The sequence below is a fragment of the Balaenoptera borealis genome (assembly GCF_965194805.1).
Source record: "Balaenoptera borealis genome assembly, chromosome: 16".
Lineage (NCBI taxonomy): Eukaryota > Metazoa > Chordata > Mammalia > Artiodactyla > Balaenopteridae > Balaenoptera > Balaenoptera borealis.
The window spans coordinates 36,728,001-36,747,776 of record NC_138872.1 but is presented as its reverse complement, the minus strand read 5'-3'; the positions used below and the strand labels follow the sequence as shown (position 1 = coordinate 36,747,776).

General features: G+C 38.0%; 1 protein-coding gene across 6 annotated transcripts in view; it reads right to left on the bottom strand.

Moving 5' to 3' along the window:
* Window positions 1-19,776, bottom strand: part of PLCB4 (phospholipase C beta 4) — a 411,772-nt gene that overhangs the window by 210,557 nt on the left and 181,439 nt on the right. Inside the window, exon 1 of one of the 6 annotated variants that reach the window (XM_082358987.1) lies at window positions 15,606-19,770. The exons of the other annotated variants lie outside the window; for them this stretch is intronic. Coding sequence (XP_082215113.1) covers window positions 15,606-15,650 — 45 coding nt within the window. The 5' untranslated portion in view covers window positions 15,651-19,770. Of the gene's footprint in view, window positions 1-15,605; window positions 19,771-19,776 lie in introns of those variants that run through there. 6 annotated transcript variants of the gene reach the window in all.

The window sequence follows — 19,776 nt, the reverse complement described above, 5'->3', positions numbered from 1 at the left end:
AAAATGGTCTCCATGTGCCTATCTAATTGCTTTTCTCTCAGACTTGTAGCAGAGCCATAGTTAAGAAAGTTACTGAGTGACTATTCTATCTTAAAGCTCTCTGAGTTCACCATGCAGTGCCATGAAATTCTGCTCTACTGTGCAATCGTCCCCCATGAGAACAAAGACTTGCTTACAAGGCTGAATGTGTAAGCTGCCTTCCACTGATTTCAACCTCAGTCTTTCCTCAAACCTTGCAAACACACATACTAAGGGTCCCATCTAAACAAAATCCTCCAACACTAAAATCCTCAGGAAAGTTTATTTCTGAAAAATCCATTCTCAAGTGATTATACATTCATATTACACAACATTTACATTTTAAAAATGTGAATCGTGTTATTTAATTTTCCAACTCAGATGGAAAACACTGTTAACACTGGTGATACTTAAAAAGATATGTTGCCCAGGAGAGAAGACTATAAAATGTTAAATATCTGTAATGAAATGTAACAGCTACCAAAACAAGAACAGATGCCTCAGCAGATGGTGCAACTTGTCCACCCAATATCTTTTCTCCCTATTTCAGTGGGTAATGAAAATGAACCCAACTAAAAATACTTGTTTCCAGAGGCTTCCTTACAATTAGTGGTAGCTTTGTGACCCTGTTTAGTCCAGTGATAGATTAAATGTTGAGACTTGGGGATAAGTTTCTGCTTTTCTAATATAGATACAATGTTCCCCACTTCCTTTTTTTGCTTTCTGCTGGGAGTGTGTATGTGACACCTGGAGGTACAGCACCTATTTTGCAACCATGAGGCAATGATCATCAGGATGAAGGCATATCAACTAAGGATGGTAGAGAATGAATATGGAGAGAGGCTGGATTTCTGAGGGAACCACTTAGCTTGAACCAGCCCTGTACTACCTACCACTGAACTTACTGTTATGTGGGGCAGATATGAACCTATGTGTTTAAATACTTTCTGGTTCACAGCACTCATTCTTGACTAAGGCACTGGCAATACCTGAACTTTAGTTGGCCCTCCAGTCATGTGTATATGAAGACTTTAGTACTTGACCAAAACAGAGATGACTTTCTCTTCTGTAATATTTCCTTTAAATCTTAGATACAGGCCCATGGCCCCTTACCAAAATCCTTTGGGGTCTGATATGTTTCAATGTCAGAAAGGTAATATGGTGCATATATAATACATTATGCAATAGTCCCATCAAATCTAGCCATCACCCTTAAGTCCAGGGGTTGACAGACTATGGACAGTGGTCAAAGTCCAACCTGCCCTCTATTTTTGTAAATAAAGTTTTATTGGAACACAGCCATGACTTCATTTACATACTGTCTCTGGCTGCTTTTGTGCCAGTCACGACGGCAGAGTTGAGTAGTTGACAAAGAGACAGTATGATTCACAAAGCCTAAAATATTTACTATCTAGATCTTTAGAGAAAAAGTTTGTGGATCCCTAGCAAATACACCAGTATTTATGCAGTGAGACCTATAGCTATTCATCCAAAGTGGGATAAATAAAGACTATATATAACCTCCTGTTGGTTTAGGCATAATTTTGCCACTAAATTTATGCCAAACTTATGGGAAAACTAAATTTCAAAGCTTTAATGCTTTCAGAATTATGGAAAAAGGGACTGAGGAGCAATTTGTCAGGCTGATCGAATCCACCATGGAGCGGTCAGCTTGCTGGCCAGTCCTTTAACGTCTCATAGCCCAGAAAGCTTAAAAAGTCCTATTGCCTGAGAGCCCTAAGAAATAAAGAGGCAGCATACTACAGTGAAAAGAACACCAGCTGTTGAGTAAGATGAATGATTTCTAATCTTACATTCTGGTGATTTTGGAGTATATATTGTTCTTCTCTGAGTCTCCATTTTCAAATCTGTGGAATGGAACCAAAATGTTACTGACTCTGCCCAGGGCCACAGAGGATGGTAAGATTATTTGTCAAAGTGCTATGAACAAGGCAAGACACAACACACCCATGTGTTACATATATTATTGGGAAAATTGGATATACTTCATTATATATGCTGGCATAAATGTGTATTTTATTAGATATAATGTATATTTAATTATTAGCTTTTCCTCTTTTACTGAACAGAGTGTTTGATTGCAGAAAAGTCAAAGTTTTTCCAGTCCTCCAAAATGTCTGGGGTTCCTCATGATATTTCTTAATTCTAATACAAGGAAGCTAACATTATACTTTTAATATTTTGCTGTTCTATACATAATTTGAGTCATATGGACCATATTTCTCAGGGAGCTTCTTTGAATAGTTCATTTCTAACGACTATTCAAAAATTTCATGGGGACTTTACCATATTAATTTTTTATGCAATATAAATATTAGAAAAAATACATAAATGTGATAGATTGTTAAAAGACTTTTAAAAATATTTTTGATCTTACAATTTTAAATTTCAAAAATCAGATTTTTCTAAACTAAGACTTTTTAAATCATGGAGTTTACACAGTTAAAATACTGATTTACTTTCAAACGTAACAGTAAGAATTGCTCTTATTGCTTAACTCCTATATTTCTCCAAGTGCTCAGTCTTCACATACTTGTTTACACAATCTCGAATAAAAACATTTATACTTTAATAATAATTTCCAGAAGCTGATAGGATTCTCTTAATATTTAAATAAATAAATACTACCTAATACATAGCTGTTTTATTACATAGCCTAAATGCTACATGGCCTAAATTTTAGAGAAGTCCTTTTGTTAGATTTGACAGCAATTACTCATCGTGGAAATGTATCCTGTATAGAAGCTCTTCTACCAAGAAACGGGTTAGATTTCAAAAGGCTGTCAATCAGCCCCTTTGTTCATGAGTCCACATGACCACGACAGTGCCTCTTAGAGCTGGGCAAGCTGAATATGCTTTTGTTTTAAAGTGGCTTTGTCTGTACTAATGAGAGCCTCCCAGGTGAAGGTTCCTAGTAGAGAAGCACCTATTTTTTTCCAAGTCTGTGCTGCTAAAGTTCCCTCCTCAGAAGACAAGCTCAGGTGGTATAGTTTGCAATGGAGGCATGTAAATATGCAAGCCTATGTTTTGAGGTCTGTGTACATTTTGAGTCTCCAGGAACCCAGAGAAGGGTACATGAGCAGCTTACAAGGTACCCAAATATGGCCATAAAAATCACATCTTAGTTAGAGCTCATAGATTCAGAGCTGCTTTAAATGAGTAGACTTCATACCCACCTCATTTGAGCTCATCATCAACGAGAAGGCAAAACATAATCAACGAAACAAAGGCGGAATTATGAGCACCTAAAGGAAATTAATTCTGGAAATGTATAAGGTGGGAAGTGTAAGAACTAAGAAAAGGACACTGTGGATGAAACACTGAGGCAGAGGCAATGAATAACACGACAACAAAGCAAGATGCATCTTCACTAGGGCTGGAGCAGAGGTAAGGAGCTGGAAGAAAAGGCAGCCCTTGATGGGCTTCCAGATCAGGTTTGAATACGGATCAGCACAGCCTAATGTGTCAGCTACCTGGGAGAATAAGGAAGGTAAGCTATGGTGAAACTGTTGACTGGGAAACAGAGGAAAGAGTTAGCCAGATTGAATGGAGAAAAGAGACCAAGAGAGTGTGACCCAAGATACCAGCCAGACACCAATCCCTACAGAAAATATCCACAGAACAAGGGAAGCAAATATGGAAACCACTCTTGGTTACTTAAGAACTTCCACTACCATAGTGCTGGGGTTGCAATGTGTCTGAATTGAGGGGATGAATCAGGATTGGTCTAGACCAGCAGTTCTCAAACTTGGCTGCATATTGGAATAACCCGGAAAGCTTCAATAAAATATTGATGTCTGGACCCCATAGAAAGTCTGATTCCAAGGTTCTCGTGTGGGGTGTAAGCAACAGTATTTTCTAAAGTTCCCACAGTCATTTTAAATCCTAGCCAAAGTTGAGAACAGCTTAAGCTTTAATGTGCATTAAATTAAATTAAAATATAGATTTTGACTAAATAGATCTAGGGTGGGACCCAAGATTCAGCAGTTCTAACAAGCTCTCAGAAAATGCTGTCACTGCTGGTCACTGGACCATGTTTTGCGTAGCGAGGGCCTAGTCCTGCCTTGTCCAATACAACAGAGACCAGCCACTTGAAACGTGACTGATGTGACTGAGGAACCAAATTTTAAATTTAATTTAAATTAAATTAAATTTAAAATCTGAAACATGATTTGATTATTGGAAAATATTTAATTATGCATTAAGCAATTTGGTGAACACCTTTTCAATTGATATCTAAATACAGATCAAACATCTCTAATGAAAATTTAGCATCTGAATTGAAATGTAATATAAGCATAAAATATGGACTCGATTTCAAAGATTTAGTATGAAATAAAGAAAATAAAATATCTCTGGCAATTTTTTTATATTGCTTACATGTTGAAATGATAATGGCCTAGATATACTGGGTTAAATAAAACATTATTAAAATTAATTTTACCTGTTTTTCTTTTCTTTTTTTAAAAATGTGGCTACTAGAAAATTTTAAATTATATATATGGCTAGCTTTATATTTTTTTTGGACAGCACTGGTCAAGAACAAAGGCGATTGAGGCTTTCCTGTTACATGTTGTCAGTAATTGATCTAATGCATGAATATGTGACACAGATCTAGCTGATGAGAACCAAGGGGAAGCTGTAGCAGGCTTCCTGAGGAAGAAATTATTTCTTAATAAAAAAAGAAAGCCTGGGAGTTCCCTGGTGGTCTAGTGGTTAGGATTCAGCGCTTTCACTGACATGCACCGGGTTCAATCCCTGGTCAGGGAACTGAGATCCCGCAAGACTTGCGGGGCAGCCAAAATTTAAAAAAAAAAGACACATAAGAAAAAGTCCTTTGTCCCTGCCTCCTTCCATGCCTACTTTGCCCCTGTCTCCTTCTAGCTGTATTTCAATGCAGCTAAGAGAGGATAAAATGCATAGAGTTGGCAGCCATTTTACCACCATGAGGAAACAGGACCCTGGGTCCTAAATACTCCTTAGGGTTGCAAATCAAAATAGGACCCTCCATCTTTGAATTTATTATTAGATTAAAAAAATAATGCCCTTATTGTTTAAATCAGTGCTCCTTAAATGTTACTGTGCATTTGAATTACCTGAGGATCTTATTAAAATATAGATTCCCTTTCAGCAAATCTAGGGTAGGACCTGAAAGTCCAGGTTTCTAACAGGCTCCCAGGTGGCATCTATATAGCTGATACAAGGACTGCACTTTCATTAGCAAGAGCTCAAACCGAAATTACTTAGATACTCTAGTACTTGCTGATGAAAGCATTCTTAATGGACACAGGAGGCAAAGCCAATTTCTGCCCATTAACAACAGCTCCATTTACACACTGGCTGGCAGCATAATCATGTCAGACCAACTGGGGACAGAGGATCTAGGAATTTTGTAGCTTTCCCAAAAAACAATAACTATTATGGGAGCATGAGGGCAGAGAGCAAGGGTCCTGTGGTCATATGAGTTTGGAAGATGCTGGGGTAAAAGAAGTTAAGACATTTCTCTACTATTGGGCTTTGCATGCATAGTCACTGCTATGGCGGTACATGCTTTAATTTTGAAAGTACTGTTAATTACACTTGATTACAAAATACTTTCTTTTCACAGAGAATATCATTAGAGTAACATACCACAGAAAACACTTTGTGAATTGCTGCATTATTCAGATCATGAGTTAAAAGAAACAGCAAGGCCTATAAGCCTTGATGCCTGAGAAAATGTAGTTTGTGTGGTACTAAATGTATAAGAAGCATGGAGTTTGGAGTGAAGTAATCTAGATTCAAATCACTCACTGTATCACACACATCACAAGTCAGCTGTGTGAGGATGGACAAGTTTGTTATACTCTGTGGCTAGACTTCTTCACCCATAAGACAGGAGAAGAATGCCTGCCTACATCATAGAACTATGGTAAGAATAATGCATGTTCACACTTTTCAAAATGACACTTCTTGGACGTGGAACAGCATTAAAACTTTACAATATATATATATATATATATATATATATATATATATATATATATATATAATATATTTAGAAATACACAAATACATCATGAAGTAGAATATATAACTCACATGTAGGCTAAAGGTATCTGGGAGAAAATCTAGGCTACCTGGACATGTTGGGGAAATCTTTCACTCTCCTCTGCTCTTAAGTGTATTTCATAGACTAGCTGCACATGTTCGAAAGTACTTTAAAGCCAAAGCTCTTAGAGCTTGAGAAAGCCTTGGGTACCACTTGGCCAGTGCAGGCTAGCTACTCAGCAGGTCTCCCCACAAGGGCATCCATCCCACAGTTTGGCCACCACTTTCCAAAATTTGCAGGTTCAGATGTGAGAGGTTAGGATGCCCAGAGTTCATAAGGCCTCAAAGAACTGATTCTGTTTAAAAAACTAAAAGACATTAAAGGATTTTTTAATGCCAAAATATTAGAGTGAGAAAAATTGTAATAACTCTTAAGTGGATCATATCCTTTGACCAGTGATATTATTTAATGCTTAGAGACAATGATGTGTTTGAAGAAACTGTTCTTTGCAAGTAGTACTGATGATAATCTGTCCATTTTTGCCTGTTTCCTTTCTCTATACTTCTATAATTGACTTTCTCCCTTCTAATCATTTTTGAATAAAGTTTTACACAGAATCATTCATTTGCTCAAAAAATATTTACCTGGTTCTTTCAATGTTGCTGTGTGCTGAGAACACAAATATGATGTAGACATGGTCCTGTCTAGTCCAGGGGTAAAAAGACAGAGGAGAGATAAAGTATGTGTATGAATAATAGCAAGTTGAGACAGTGTGTCACTGAAACCTTACGAAAAGCACATGGATCATTTCTGGTTTAGGGAATGTGGTAGGCAGGATAATAGCTTCTTTCTAATGCTCAGAATCTGTGAATATGTTATGTCATAAGCAAAGGAGAATTATAGGCAAAGGTTGCAGTGTCATTAAGATTGCTATTCCACTGATCGTAACATAAAGAGACTATCCTAGATTATCCAGGTGGACCTAATATAATCACAAAGGTCCTTAAATGAGGAAGAAGGAGGCAGAAGAGTAAGAAACACATGACACTGTGAGAAAGACTCCACAGGCCATTGACGATTTTGAAGATGGAAGGGGGCCACCAGCCAAGGAATGCAGGCGACCTCTAGAAGCTGGAAAAGGCAAGGAACAGATCCTCCCCAGAGCCTTCAGAAGGCACAGTCAGCCAACACCTTGATTTTAGCACATTGAGACCCATTTTAGACTTCTGACCTCCAAAATTGAAAGATAAGAATAAGTCTGTGTTGTTTTAAGCCACTAACTTCATGGTAATATTCTACAATAGCAATAAGAAATTAATACATGGAATTTGAGAAAACTCTGTGAAGGAACCAGCCTGGTAGGTTGTAAGAAATTTGAAGACATAGTTGTGATTCTTAACAAATTAAAAATAAATATATAGTTCTCAAAGTGTTAAAGGATTCACTAGGTCAGATTTAAATTTTCCACCCAATGAAACAGAAAACAAAAGTAAATAACATAAACGCGTTATACCACTATTACTAAATTAGTCTAACATAAAAGACAGCCCTTTTTATATTTAATGACATGCACAAGAGATGCCAAAATTAATCACCAAAAAACTACGTACTCTGAAATCTTCAAGTGATTACCAAACTTTATCCCTAACGTTGCAAACTATCCCCTTATCTCACCCATATTCGAGAAACTATTCAAGTTAACATGGTATATTAAAAGATTTCCAAATTTGGTATTAGTTTCAACCAAATCAGAAAGCCTCAAGGTCACATAGCCTCATCCACCAGAGGGCAGACAGCAGAAGCAAGAAGAACTACAATCCTGCAGCCTGTGGAATAAAAACCACATTAACAGAAAGATAGACAAGATAAAGAGGCAAAGGGCTATGTACCAGATGAAGGAATAAGATAAAACCCCAGAAAAACAACTAAATGAAGTGGAGATAGGCAACCTTCCAGAAAAAAGAATTCAGAATAATGATAGTGAAGATGATCCAGGACCTCAGAAAAAGAATGGAGGCAAAGATCAAGAAGATGCAAGAAATGTTTAACAAAGACCTAGAAGAATTAAAGAACAAACAAACAGAGAGGAACAATACAATAACTGAAATGAAAAATACACTAGAAGGAATCATTAGCAGAATAACTGAGGCAGAAGAACGGATAAGTGACCTGGAAGATAGAATGGTGGAATTCACTGCTGCAGAACAGAATAAAGAAAAAAGAACAAAAAGAAATGAAGACACACTAAGAGACCTCTGGGACAACATTAAACACAACAATATTCGCATTATAGGGGTCCCAGAAGGAGAAGAGAGAGAGAAAGGACCTGAGAAAATATTTGAAGAGGTTACAGTCGAAAACTTCCCTAACATGATAAAGGAAATAGCCTCCTATGTCCAGGAAGTGCAGAGAGCCCCATACAGGATAAACCCAAGGAGAAATACGCCTGGACACATAGTAATCAAATTGGCAAAAATTAAAGACAAAAAATTATTGAAAGTAGCAAGGGAAAAATGAAAAATAACATACAAGGGAACTCCCATAAGGTTAAAAGCTGATTTCTCAGCAGAAACTCTACAAGCCAGAAGGGAGTGGCATGATATACTTAAAGTGATGAAAGGGAAGAAGCTACAACCAAGATTACTCTACCCGGCAAGGATCTCATTCAGATTCGATGGAGAAATCAAAAGCTTTACAGACAAGCAAAAGCTAAGAGAATTCAGCACCACCAAACCAGCTCTACAACAAATGCTGAAGGAACTTCTCTAAGTGGGAAACACAAGAGAAGAAAAGGACCTACAAAAACAAACCCAAAACTATTAAGAAAATGGTAATAGAAACATACATATTGATAATTACCTTAAACGTGAATGGATTAAATGCTCCAAGAAAAAGGCAGAGGCTTGCCGAGTGGATACAAAAACAGGACCCATATATATGCTGTCTACAAGAGACCCACTTCAGACCTAGGGACATATACAGACTGAAAGTGAGGGGATGGAAAAAGATATTCCATGCAAATGGAAATCAAAAGAAAACTGGAGTAGCAATACGCATATCAGATAAAATAGACTTTAAAATACAGAATGTTACAGAATGTTACAAGAGACAAGGAAGGACACTACATAATGATCAAGAAGAAGATATAACAATTATAAATATGTATGTACCCAACATAGGAGCACCTCAATACATAAGGCAACTGCTAACAACTATAAAAGAGGAAATCGACAGTAACACAATAATAATGGGGGACTTTAATAACTCACTTCCACCAATGGACAGATCATCCAAACAGAAAATTAATACGGAAACACAAGTTTTAAATGATACAATAGACCAGATAGATTTAATTGATATTTATAGGACATTCCATCCAAAATCAGCAAATTACACTTTCTTCTCAAGTGTGCACGGAACATTCTCCAGGATAGATCACATCTTGAGTCACAAATCAAGCCTCAGTAAACTTAAGAAAATTGAAATCATATCAAGCATCTTTTCTGACCACAAAGCTATGAGATTAGAAATGAATTACAGGGAAAAAAACGTAAAAGCCACAAACACATGGAGGTTAAACAATACATTACTAAATAACCAAGAGATCACTGAAGAAATCAAAGAGGAAATCAAAAAATACCTAGAGACAAATGACAATGAAAACAAAACAATCCAAAACCTATGGGATGCAACAAAAGCAGTTCTAAGAGGGAAGTTTATAGCTATACAAGGCTACCTCAAGAGAAGAAAAATCTCAAAAAAATCTAACCTTACACCTTAAGGAACTAGAGAAAGAAGAACAAACAAAACCCAAAGTTAGCAGAAGGAAAGAAATCATAAAGATCAGAGCAGAAATAAATGAAATAGAAACAAAGAAAACAATAGCAAAGATCAATAAAACTAAAAGCTGGTTCTTAGAGAAGATAAATAAAATTGATAAACCATTAGCCAGACTCATGAAGAAAAAGAGGGAGAGGACTCAAATCAATAAAAATAGAAATGGAAAAGGAGAAGTAACAACAGACACTGCAGAAATACAAAGCATCCTAAGAGACTACTACAAGCAACTCTATGCCAATAAAATGGACAAACTGGAAAAAATGGACAAATTCTTAGAAAGGTATAAGCTTCCAAGACTGAACCAGGAAGAAATAGAAAATATGAACAGACCAATCACAAGTAATGAAATTGAAACTGTGATTAAAAATCTTCCAACAAACAAAAGTCCAGGACCAGATGGCTTCAGAGGTGGATTCTATCAAACATTTAGAGAAGAGCTAACATCCATCCTTCTCAAAGTTTTCCAAAAAAGTGCAGAGGAAGGAACACTCCCAAACTCATTCTATGAGGCCACCATCACCCTGATACCAAAACCAGACAAAGATACGACAAAAACAGAAAATTACAGACCAATATCACTGATGAATATAGATGCAAAACTCCTCAACAAAATACTAGCAAACAGAATCCAACAGCACATTAAAAGGACCATACACCATGATCAAGTGGGATTTATCCCAGGGATGCAAGGATTCTTCAATATACGCAAATCAATCAATGTGATACACCATATCAACAAACTGAAGAATAAAAACCATATGATCATCTCAATAGATGCAGAAAAAGCTTTTGATCAAATTCGACACCTATTTATGATAAAAACTCTCCAGAAAGTGGGCACAGAGGGAACCTACCTCAACATAATAAAGGTCATATATGAACAACCCACAGCAAACATCATTCTCAATGGTGAAAAACTGAAAGCATTTCCTCTAAGATCAGGAACAAGACAAGGATGTCCACTCTCACCACTATTATTCAACATAGCTTTGGAAGTCCTAGCCACAGCAATCAGAGAAGACAAAGAAATAAAAGGAATCCAAATTGGAAAAGAAGAAGTAAAACTGTCACTGTTTGCAGATTACATGATACTATTCGTAGAGAATCCTAAAGATGCCACCAGAAAACTACTAGAGCTAATCAATGAATTTGGTAAAGTTGCAGGATACAAAATTAATGCACAGAAATCTCTTGCATACTTATTTACTAATCATGAAAAATCTGAAAGAGAAATTAAGGAAACACTCCCATTTACCCAGCAACAAAAATAATAAAATACCTAGGAATAAACCTACCTAGGGAGACAAAAGACCTGTATGCAGAAAACTATAAGACACTGATGAAAGAAATTAAAGATGATACAAACAGATGGAGAGATACACCATGTTCTTGGATTGGAAGAATCAACATTGTGAAAATGACTATACTCCCCAAAGCAATCTACAGATTCAATGCAATCCCTGGTAATCAAATTACCAATGGCATTTTTTACAGAACTAGAACAAAAAATCTTAAAATTTGTATGGAGACACAAAAGACCTTGAATAGCCAAAGCAGTCTTGAGGGAAAAAAATGGAGCTGGAGGAATCAGGCTCCCAGACTTCAGACTCTACTACAAAGCTACAGTAATCAAGACAGTATGGTACTGGCACAAAAACAGAAAAATAGATCAATGGATAAGATAGAAAGCCCAGAGATAAACCCACACAGCCATGGTCAACTAATCTATGACAAAGGAGGCAAGGATATATAATGGAGACAAGATAGTCTCTTCAGTAAGTGGTGCTGAGAAAACTGGACAGCTACATGTAAAAGAATGAAATTAGAACACTCCCTAACACCATACACAAAAATAAACTTAAAATGCATTAGAGACCTAAATGTAAGACCGGACACTATAAAACTCTTAGAGGAAAACATAGGAAGAACACTCTTTGACATAAATCACAGCAAGGTCTTTTTTGATCTACCTCCTATAGTATGGAAATAAAAACAAAAATAAACAAATGGGACCTAATGAAACTTAAAAGCTTTTGCACAGCAAAGGAAACCATAAACAAGACCAAAAGACAACCCTCAGAATGGGAGAAAATATTTGCAAATGAATCAATGGGCAGAGGATTAATCTCCAAAATATATAAACAGTTCATTCAGTTCAATATTAAAAAAAAAAAACCCAACCCAAAAATGGGCAGAAGACCTAAACAGACATTTCTCCAAAGAAGACATACAGATGGCCAAGAAGCACATGAAAAGCTGCTCAACATCACTAATTATTAGAGAAATGCAAATCCAAACTACAATGAGGTGTCACCTCAAACCAGTGAGAATGGGCATCATCAGAAAATCTACAAACAACAAATGCTGGAGAGGGTGTGGAGAAAAGGGAACCCTCTTGCACTGTTGGTGGGAATGTAAATTGATACAGCCACTATGGAGAACAGTATGGACGTTCCTTAAAAAACGAAAAATAGAATTACCATATGACCCAGCAATCCCACTACTGGGCATATACCCAGAGAAAACCATAATTCAAAAAGACACATGCACCCCAATGTTCATTGCAGCCCTATTTACAATAGCCAAGTCGTGGAAGCAACCTAAATGCCCATCGACTGACAAATGGATAAAGAAGATGTGGCACATATATACAATGGAACATTACTCAGCCATAAAAAGGAATGAAATTGGGTCATTTGTAGAGACGTGGATTGGTCTAGAGACTGTCATACAGAGTGAAGTAAGTCAGAAAGAGAAAAACAAATATCGTATATTAACGCATATATGTAGAGCCTAGAAAAATGGTACAGGTGAACCAGTTTGCAGGGCAGAAATTGAGACACAGATGTAGAGAACAAACTTATGGACACCAAGGGGGGAAAGCGGTGGGGGGTGGGAGTGGTGGGATGATTTGGGAGATTGGGATTGACATGTATACACTGATGTGTATAAAATGGATGACTAATAAGAACCTGCTGTACAAAAAAATAAATAAAATATAATTCAAAAAAAAAAGGAATTAAAAAGGAGAAGTAATTATCAAAAAAGAAAAAGAAAGCCTCAAGATCAAGAGGATTTAGGTGGTTTGGAAGATAGAAAAATGCAAATGTCAATGCAAATGTAAATGTCAGTCACATGAAGACCTCCAGTATTCAAATAAAGATAATTCTACATTAGCTACAATCACAGTATATACATACACATATGTATATGTGTTTGTTTATACTGTGATTAACACACATCCATATATATTTAAAATACCTATACACACGTTGTGTGGGTATATGCATATATAGATACAGACATGAATAGTGATATAGAAGTATGTAATATATATATGTCAATAAAGGCATTCATCTTATTTTCATAATTAATAGTGCTGACAGGTAACTGACACAATTAGAAATATCGTCCACAATCCTGCAGTTCTCAGTGTTATAAGAACCCCTGCCCTGATTCAGCTTGACTACAGAGACAAATATTGATACTTTGCTGCTGTAAGCCAGTGCCTTGTACAACAAAGGATTGTACTATGAGGTACTTTAATTTTTTTTTTTTAAGAAATGAACAAAATATATTTTTTTATAATTTATGTTGAGAGAAAACAGAAGCTGCATTAACAACATGCTTCCTAGTTTCTCTCAGCCCACAGAAATCAGACCACAGCGTATCCGCCAGGACTGGAAATCCAATCACCTAGTGCCTGGAGCACCTGTCACCTCAGCCCCTCCAGGAGGCCCTGGGGAGTGTTTATCATAATCACTCTGTTCTGCAGTTTGCTGCAGGTCGCATGCTGCCCCCAAGCCCCTCTGGAAGTAGACGGAGGGAGTAAGTTCGACAAGTAAATATCAAAGTACAAACCTATCAATCCAGTACCATTAGGGAAACATTCAACCCAACAACTCGGTTCAACTAAACAACTGCCCAGGAGGGTCAGAAACAGAAAGGTGTCCCAGTGCGGGGCCTGGGCCACAAGGTGATGGCACTTTTAAAGCTGAAGGACGCCTCTGTTCTCACAAGACAGGTGGGAGCATCTGCACTGGAAGGTTGTGTTATTATACAAAAAGGGTTTATACAGTGTCTACAAGATCTTAGGTGCTACAGTAGACATACAAATGTTCTAAAATTTCTTGCCTAACTACTTGCATGAACGACTTTAACATGCCTAATGCAGGCTCACCCACTGAACAACAACAGAGCTACACAGACTTGTCTTACAGCTCTTCCTAAAACAAGCCTTTCAGGCCCTCTCAATCTGGGGTCTAGCGAATTCAGGGCCGGGGTTGGGGGGATGGGGTGGTCTGTGAACTAAGATGGGAATAAAGTTACATCTTTACTTACACTAACTTCTCATTAAAATCCAGACTCTTCTTCAATTATGGGCATAGGCAACAAACCACAATAGTATTAGCAGGATCTGTGATTCTGTCATCAATAGAAACCACAGATATTTTAATATCACATTACGGTTGCCATAGGATCTTGAAATGCTGTGTACCATCACCACCACTTTGAAATTATAGTAGCTAATAGGGCTACAACTAGATATTAGTTTATCCATTAAAGATGAACACATTACTATAGCACAATTCATAAAACTTCGATAGCTCTAATGCAATATAACTCATTTCCTTGGTAATCTTATGTATTTTATTTGATGCATTAATAACCTTTCTTTCTGCAAAAAAATCCACAGGCTTCCCCAGATGCCAAATGGGTCCATGACACAAAAATATTAAGACCCCTCCCCAAGCTAGAACAACAATTCTAGTTCCCGAATTCTAGTTGACTCACCCAATCAATTTCAAATTCAGTCAAATTGAATGACTGGGATCATACAGGAAAAGACAAGGCAATTAGAAGTATTTTCCCTTTGAATTCATTTATTCATGCATGCAGCAGATACCAGAGCAAACCATACCTTCAAAGCACCATGGCAGGTGATGGGGGGGGGGGGTAGAAAGATAGAGAAAGCAATACTGTTCTTAAGGAGCCCAAAGGCTCACAGAATAAAGGACTCTACAGATAACTGTACACAGATAACTTTACTCCAAGGGAATAAGTGTTGGATTAAAGAACTAACATTTGCAACTGAACATCATCGAGAGCTTTTAGCCAGAGGTGACTTGAACTGAGATGTTTCTTTAGAAAACTAATCTGGTTGAGCAGTTTGTAAAGTGGGCTGGAGGGAAGTTAAGATCATCAAGGAGATCATTCTAGTAATTCCAACAAGAGATACCATGGGCCTAATGGAGGAAAGTACCAAGAGGAAAAGTGAACGGTGATGCAGGGCATAGAGCCCTTGTCTTGTGTACATGGTTTCATCTGAAAAACTCAAAGAATTTAATTGCCAATAACAAAGAAATGTTTAGCTAAACTAATTTAATATACATTGTGTACTATCATGCTATTATTTGTGCATTGTATTATATATATACATATATATGCATATTGTATCATGTAATTATTTAAAACTGTTTTCAACAACTTTATAATAACGTGGGGAAATGTTTTGCTACTTTAAGTGAAAAAGCACTATACAGAATTATATAATTTAGAAGTATATGTGGGTTATTACAAAAATGTCTTCAATTTGTTCTCACCTGTATCCACACCTGTATTAGTTTCCCATGTCTGCCATAGAAAAACTACCACAAACCAGGTAACTTAACATAATAGAAATGTATTCTCTCACCGTTGAGGTCAAAAGTCTGAAATCAAGGCGTTGGCCCGGCCACATTTCCTTCAGAGGCTCTGGGGAGATTCCATTTCTGTCTCTTCCCACTTCTGCTGGTGAAGCACTCCTTGGCTTGAGGCTGCATCAGTCCAGTCTCTGCCTCTGTCTTCACATCAGCTTCTCCTCTTCTGTGGGCCTCTCTCAAACCACCTCTGCCTCTCTCTTACAAGGAAGCACTTAGCGTCCACTTATCCAGGATAAGTGTTTCCGCTCAAATTCTTTTAATCACCTCTCTTGCCACATAAGGGAACAATCATAGGTTCCACCGATAGGACATGGATTTCAGGGGCCATTTCCAGCCAACCACAGCATGCTTTGTCATGTGGTTCTGTGGCTCCTCCCACCAAGAGGAGGAGTCAATTTCCTCACTTCCTCCATCTGGACTGACCTTGGGACTTGCTTAAGCCAACAGAATGCAGCAGAAGTGATCTTGTGCCAGCTCCTAGCCTAGGTCTCAAGAGACCTTACTGACCGCCAGTCTCTCTGTTTCTCTCTCTCTCGAAATCCTGCCTCTCCTGCATGAACAGGCCTAGGCTAGCCTTCCTGATGAGGACGGGCACATGGTCTAGTCAACCCACCCTCAGCCTACAGCTGGCAAACTCCCAGAGGTGTGAGCAAGGCCATTCTTGACTAAACAGACACCAGCTAATGCCAAGATATGACTGAGCCATGCTGAGGTCAATCAAGCCTGGACCACTTCCTCATAAATGCCCACTGTACCCGTAAAACAATAAAGGCTTAATGTTTTAAGTCACTGATATTGGTACCATAACACATTTTCTTTACTGAAAGAAAAATAACAACTATCACTCACTGCTAGAATTAGAGCACTGCAAGACTGAGTGCATGTTATTTTGCAAATTCAAAACGGAACTTCATTTAAAGAACAAATTTAAACTTCTCAGCAAAACAATAACAACAAAAGATGTTTAACTCTAGACACTCCTTATTTTATTGATCATTAGGTATGTACAGTAGAATCCTGAGTAGACTGACAAAACTGTTTTTCTAACAGAGCCTTGGGATTTATCATCTGACACTTCAACCACAGGTAGACTAAAATTATACCATGTATGAGGCTGGTATTACCTATTTATTTTTTTCTTCAGGAGTTAAGAAAGAGATCAGCTGATTTTCATCTTCAAAATTAAGTCTGTAAAAATAACTAATCTCAACTGGATCCATAATTCTGATAAAAGCTAGTCATCAGATTAAAATGTTTCCATGACTAACTCTGTATCCTTACCAGCAGAACTAAATTGATTTAGAGTTCAAGTTTCTCAAAAATATTTTGGAAATGTAACATTATGTTCTCCACGACATTCTATGGCATTCTTTTACAGCTTTTTAATTGAATTCAATTTGCAATGGGAAAGGAAACCTAATTCTCTTGGGAGGGTTTCAGGAAGATGTGGGAGGGTTTCAGGAAGATATGGGAAAGTTCATCTGGGTAAAGAAAAAGAAATGATTCATGACTAAGATGCAGTAATACTGCCAAACACCACCCCTGAGAGCCAAAACCAACACCTGAAGATCAGGGGTCACCTAGAGGGACAAGACTTTGCTCAGAAGGGACAACTCCTCTCCCATACATGACAATGAACTGACCATTCAACACTAGCTTTTGGCTAAAACAACCTCTGAATACCCAGGATCCATAGAGAGATTCAAGTCCTTAATAATGTAAAATAACATTTAATGAGGGCTCACTGTGTTCCAGGAACAGTTCGTATGTTTTACATAAATAAGCTCAGTTAAGTCCTACAACAACCCATGAGATGTCAATTAATTAACAATTAATAATAATTCCCATTTTACAGATGAGAAAGCCAAGGAACAAAGACCAGCCTAAGACTGCACAGCAAGGAAGTGGGAGAGCTAGGATTTGAGTCCCATGTATCTGGTTCTAAAGTATCTTTTTAACAACTCTGCTTTCCTGCCTCACCTTCATAACCATGTTCTGAAAAACCAACCTTCCAGATAAGCTCACGTTTAAAAATCAATCAAAAGACTATGAACTTCTCAAAATAAAATAAGGAGCAAAAACTGTAAATTCAAACAGTCTTTTTTAAAACATTTTATTGGAGTGTAGTTGCTTTAAAATGTTGTGTTAGTTTCTGCAAACAGTCTTAAGAGAAGCCATAAAGGACCTTGAGAAATCATCTGCTCCTGCCCCCTGTTGGCACATGCCTCTCTAAGTTGCTCCTTCACAAACACGGGTTGGAGGACTGGCTGCATCACGGTCGCATGAAATTTCCAAATGCATCTGACTTCCATGGAGAATCACAAAATCACTCAGAGCCCCCAGTGAAGTCATTTATTGACAGAGAAATTTATTCCTTTATTGCTAAGAGAAATTTCTTCTGGGTTATTTCGAGCAGCCATGAAGAATACCTCAGCAGCATCCCCTTTAAATAAAACCCTCCACCAGTATCCTACTCTCTGGGTTCACCAAGTCAATTTCTTTAACTTTTCTTTCTAGAGCTTCTAGTCTAATGATCTTGATTGTTTTTTGAACCCTCTAACAATTTTTCTCTACTTTTTTTTTTAGGGTTGCTGGATAAAATATAGGACACCCAATTAAATTTGATTTCAGATCAACAACAAATAATATTTTAGTATAAGTATGTCCCATGTATAACTATGTCCCAAATATTACATGGGACATACCTACACTAAAAAATGACTCATTAATGATCTGAGTTGCAAATATGAGTGGAGGTTGTGAATCTATATTTACTATATCTGGCTATTTTCTTTTAAACCTGTCAAAACCACATACAGTTGTCTAACTCAGTTGTCTCAAACTTGAGCATGCATCAGAATCACCTGGAGAGCTGTTAAAACATAGACTCCTGGATCCCACCTCCAGAGGTTCTGATTCAGAAATATCTTGCAATTAGGAAACTGCATTTCTACCAGGTTGCCAGGTGATACTGATGCTGCTGGTCTGAGGACCACACTTTTTGAGAATCAGTACTCGAATTCCCTGAATTAAGTACAGTGTGGGGAAGGAGCATGTCCGGGTCTGTAAAAGCCCCAGCTAAACTGCATAAGCCCAGGGGAGAGCGTGGGGTCTCCTCTATGCCCACGGAGTATTCAAGTCCCCTTTCCCCAGTCCTACTAGGAAATCAGAAAGTGCCTCAAATTAAGAAGGTCCAGCCCCTGCTCATTCATACTGGATTAGATTCCCTGAGATGGAAAGGACCTCTTTAAGGCTCAGATGACTGCTCCTGAGGCAAGTTTGTCCCAAAGGAGAAATCTGCAGGGGGCTCCAACCCAATCCCCCTTCTTAAAAGCTGATCTTCTCATAATGACTGTTTCCGTTTTATTTTCTGACCTTTGTGCCCTGGTAAACCTCCCCCAGGTACAATATTTGGTACAAGAGGCTGTGGCATGTGGCAGATTGCTTGATGCCTCCAATTAACAGCCTCCCTGTATCATTTTCCTTTGTCTGCTAACTTTGAAGTCTCTTCCCATTCTGACTCTGGGGTTGGCCTTGGACCTCATTTTGGCCAACAGAATGAAGCAGAAGTGCCATATGCCAGTTCTAAATCTAGACTTCAAGAGGCCTTGCAAGTTTCTGTTCCTTCTCTTGGGATCCTGCTCAGTCATCATGAACAAGTCCAGGCTAACCCAACAGAGCATGAGAGACCACGTGAAACAGAGCTAAGTCAGCCCAACTGAGGTCATTCACAACTGGCCAGTCCCCAATTGACCCACTAGCTGACCACAAATGCATGAGTAAGCCCAGATGAGCCTAGCCCAAACCAGCAAAAATGCCCAGCTGGCCCATAAGTTTGTGATCCAAAATAAATGTTTATTATTACAAACTGAGGTTCTGGGGTAATAACTGTTCAGCATTACTGTAGCCATAGATAACTGATGAAGTGTCTGACATTCTGGTCATGCTCAGCTCAACTCTCTGATTCCAATGACTTTGTCAGGACTCCTCCCCGGAGAGGGAGCTCTCTTCATTTCGGCGTCTCCAGGTTATGCCCTTGGCTGAAAGCCTCCCATGTCGTTGATACTCTGGGCATAGCCCTTGAATGAATCTGCTGATTCACCGCACAACTATCCTGAATTGGACAATCATATTCAGTGTTGGTCAACACTAACCATGGTTCTT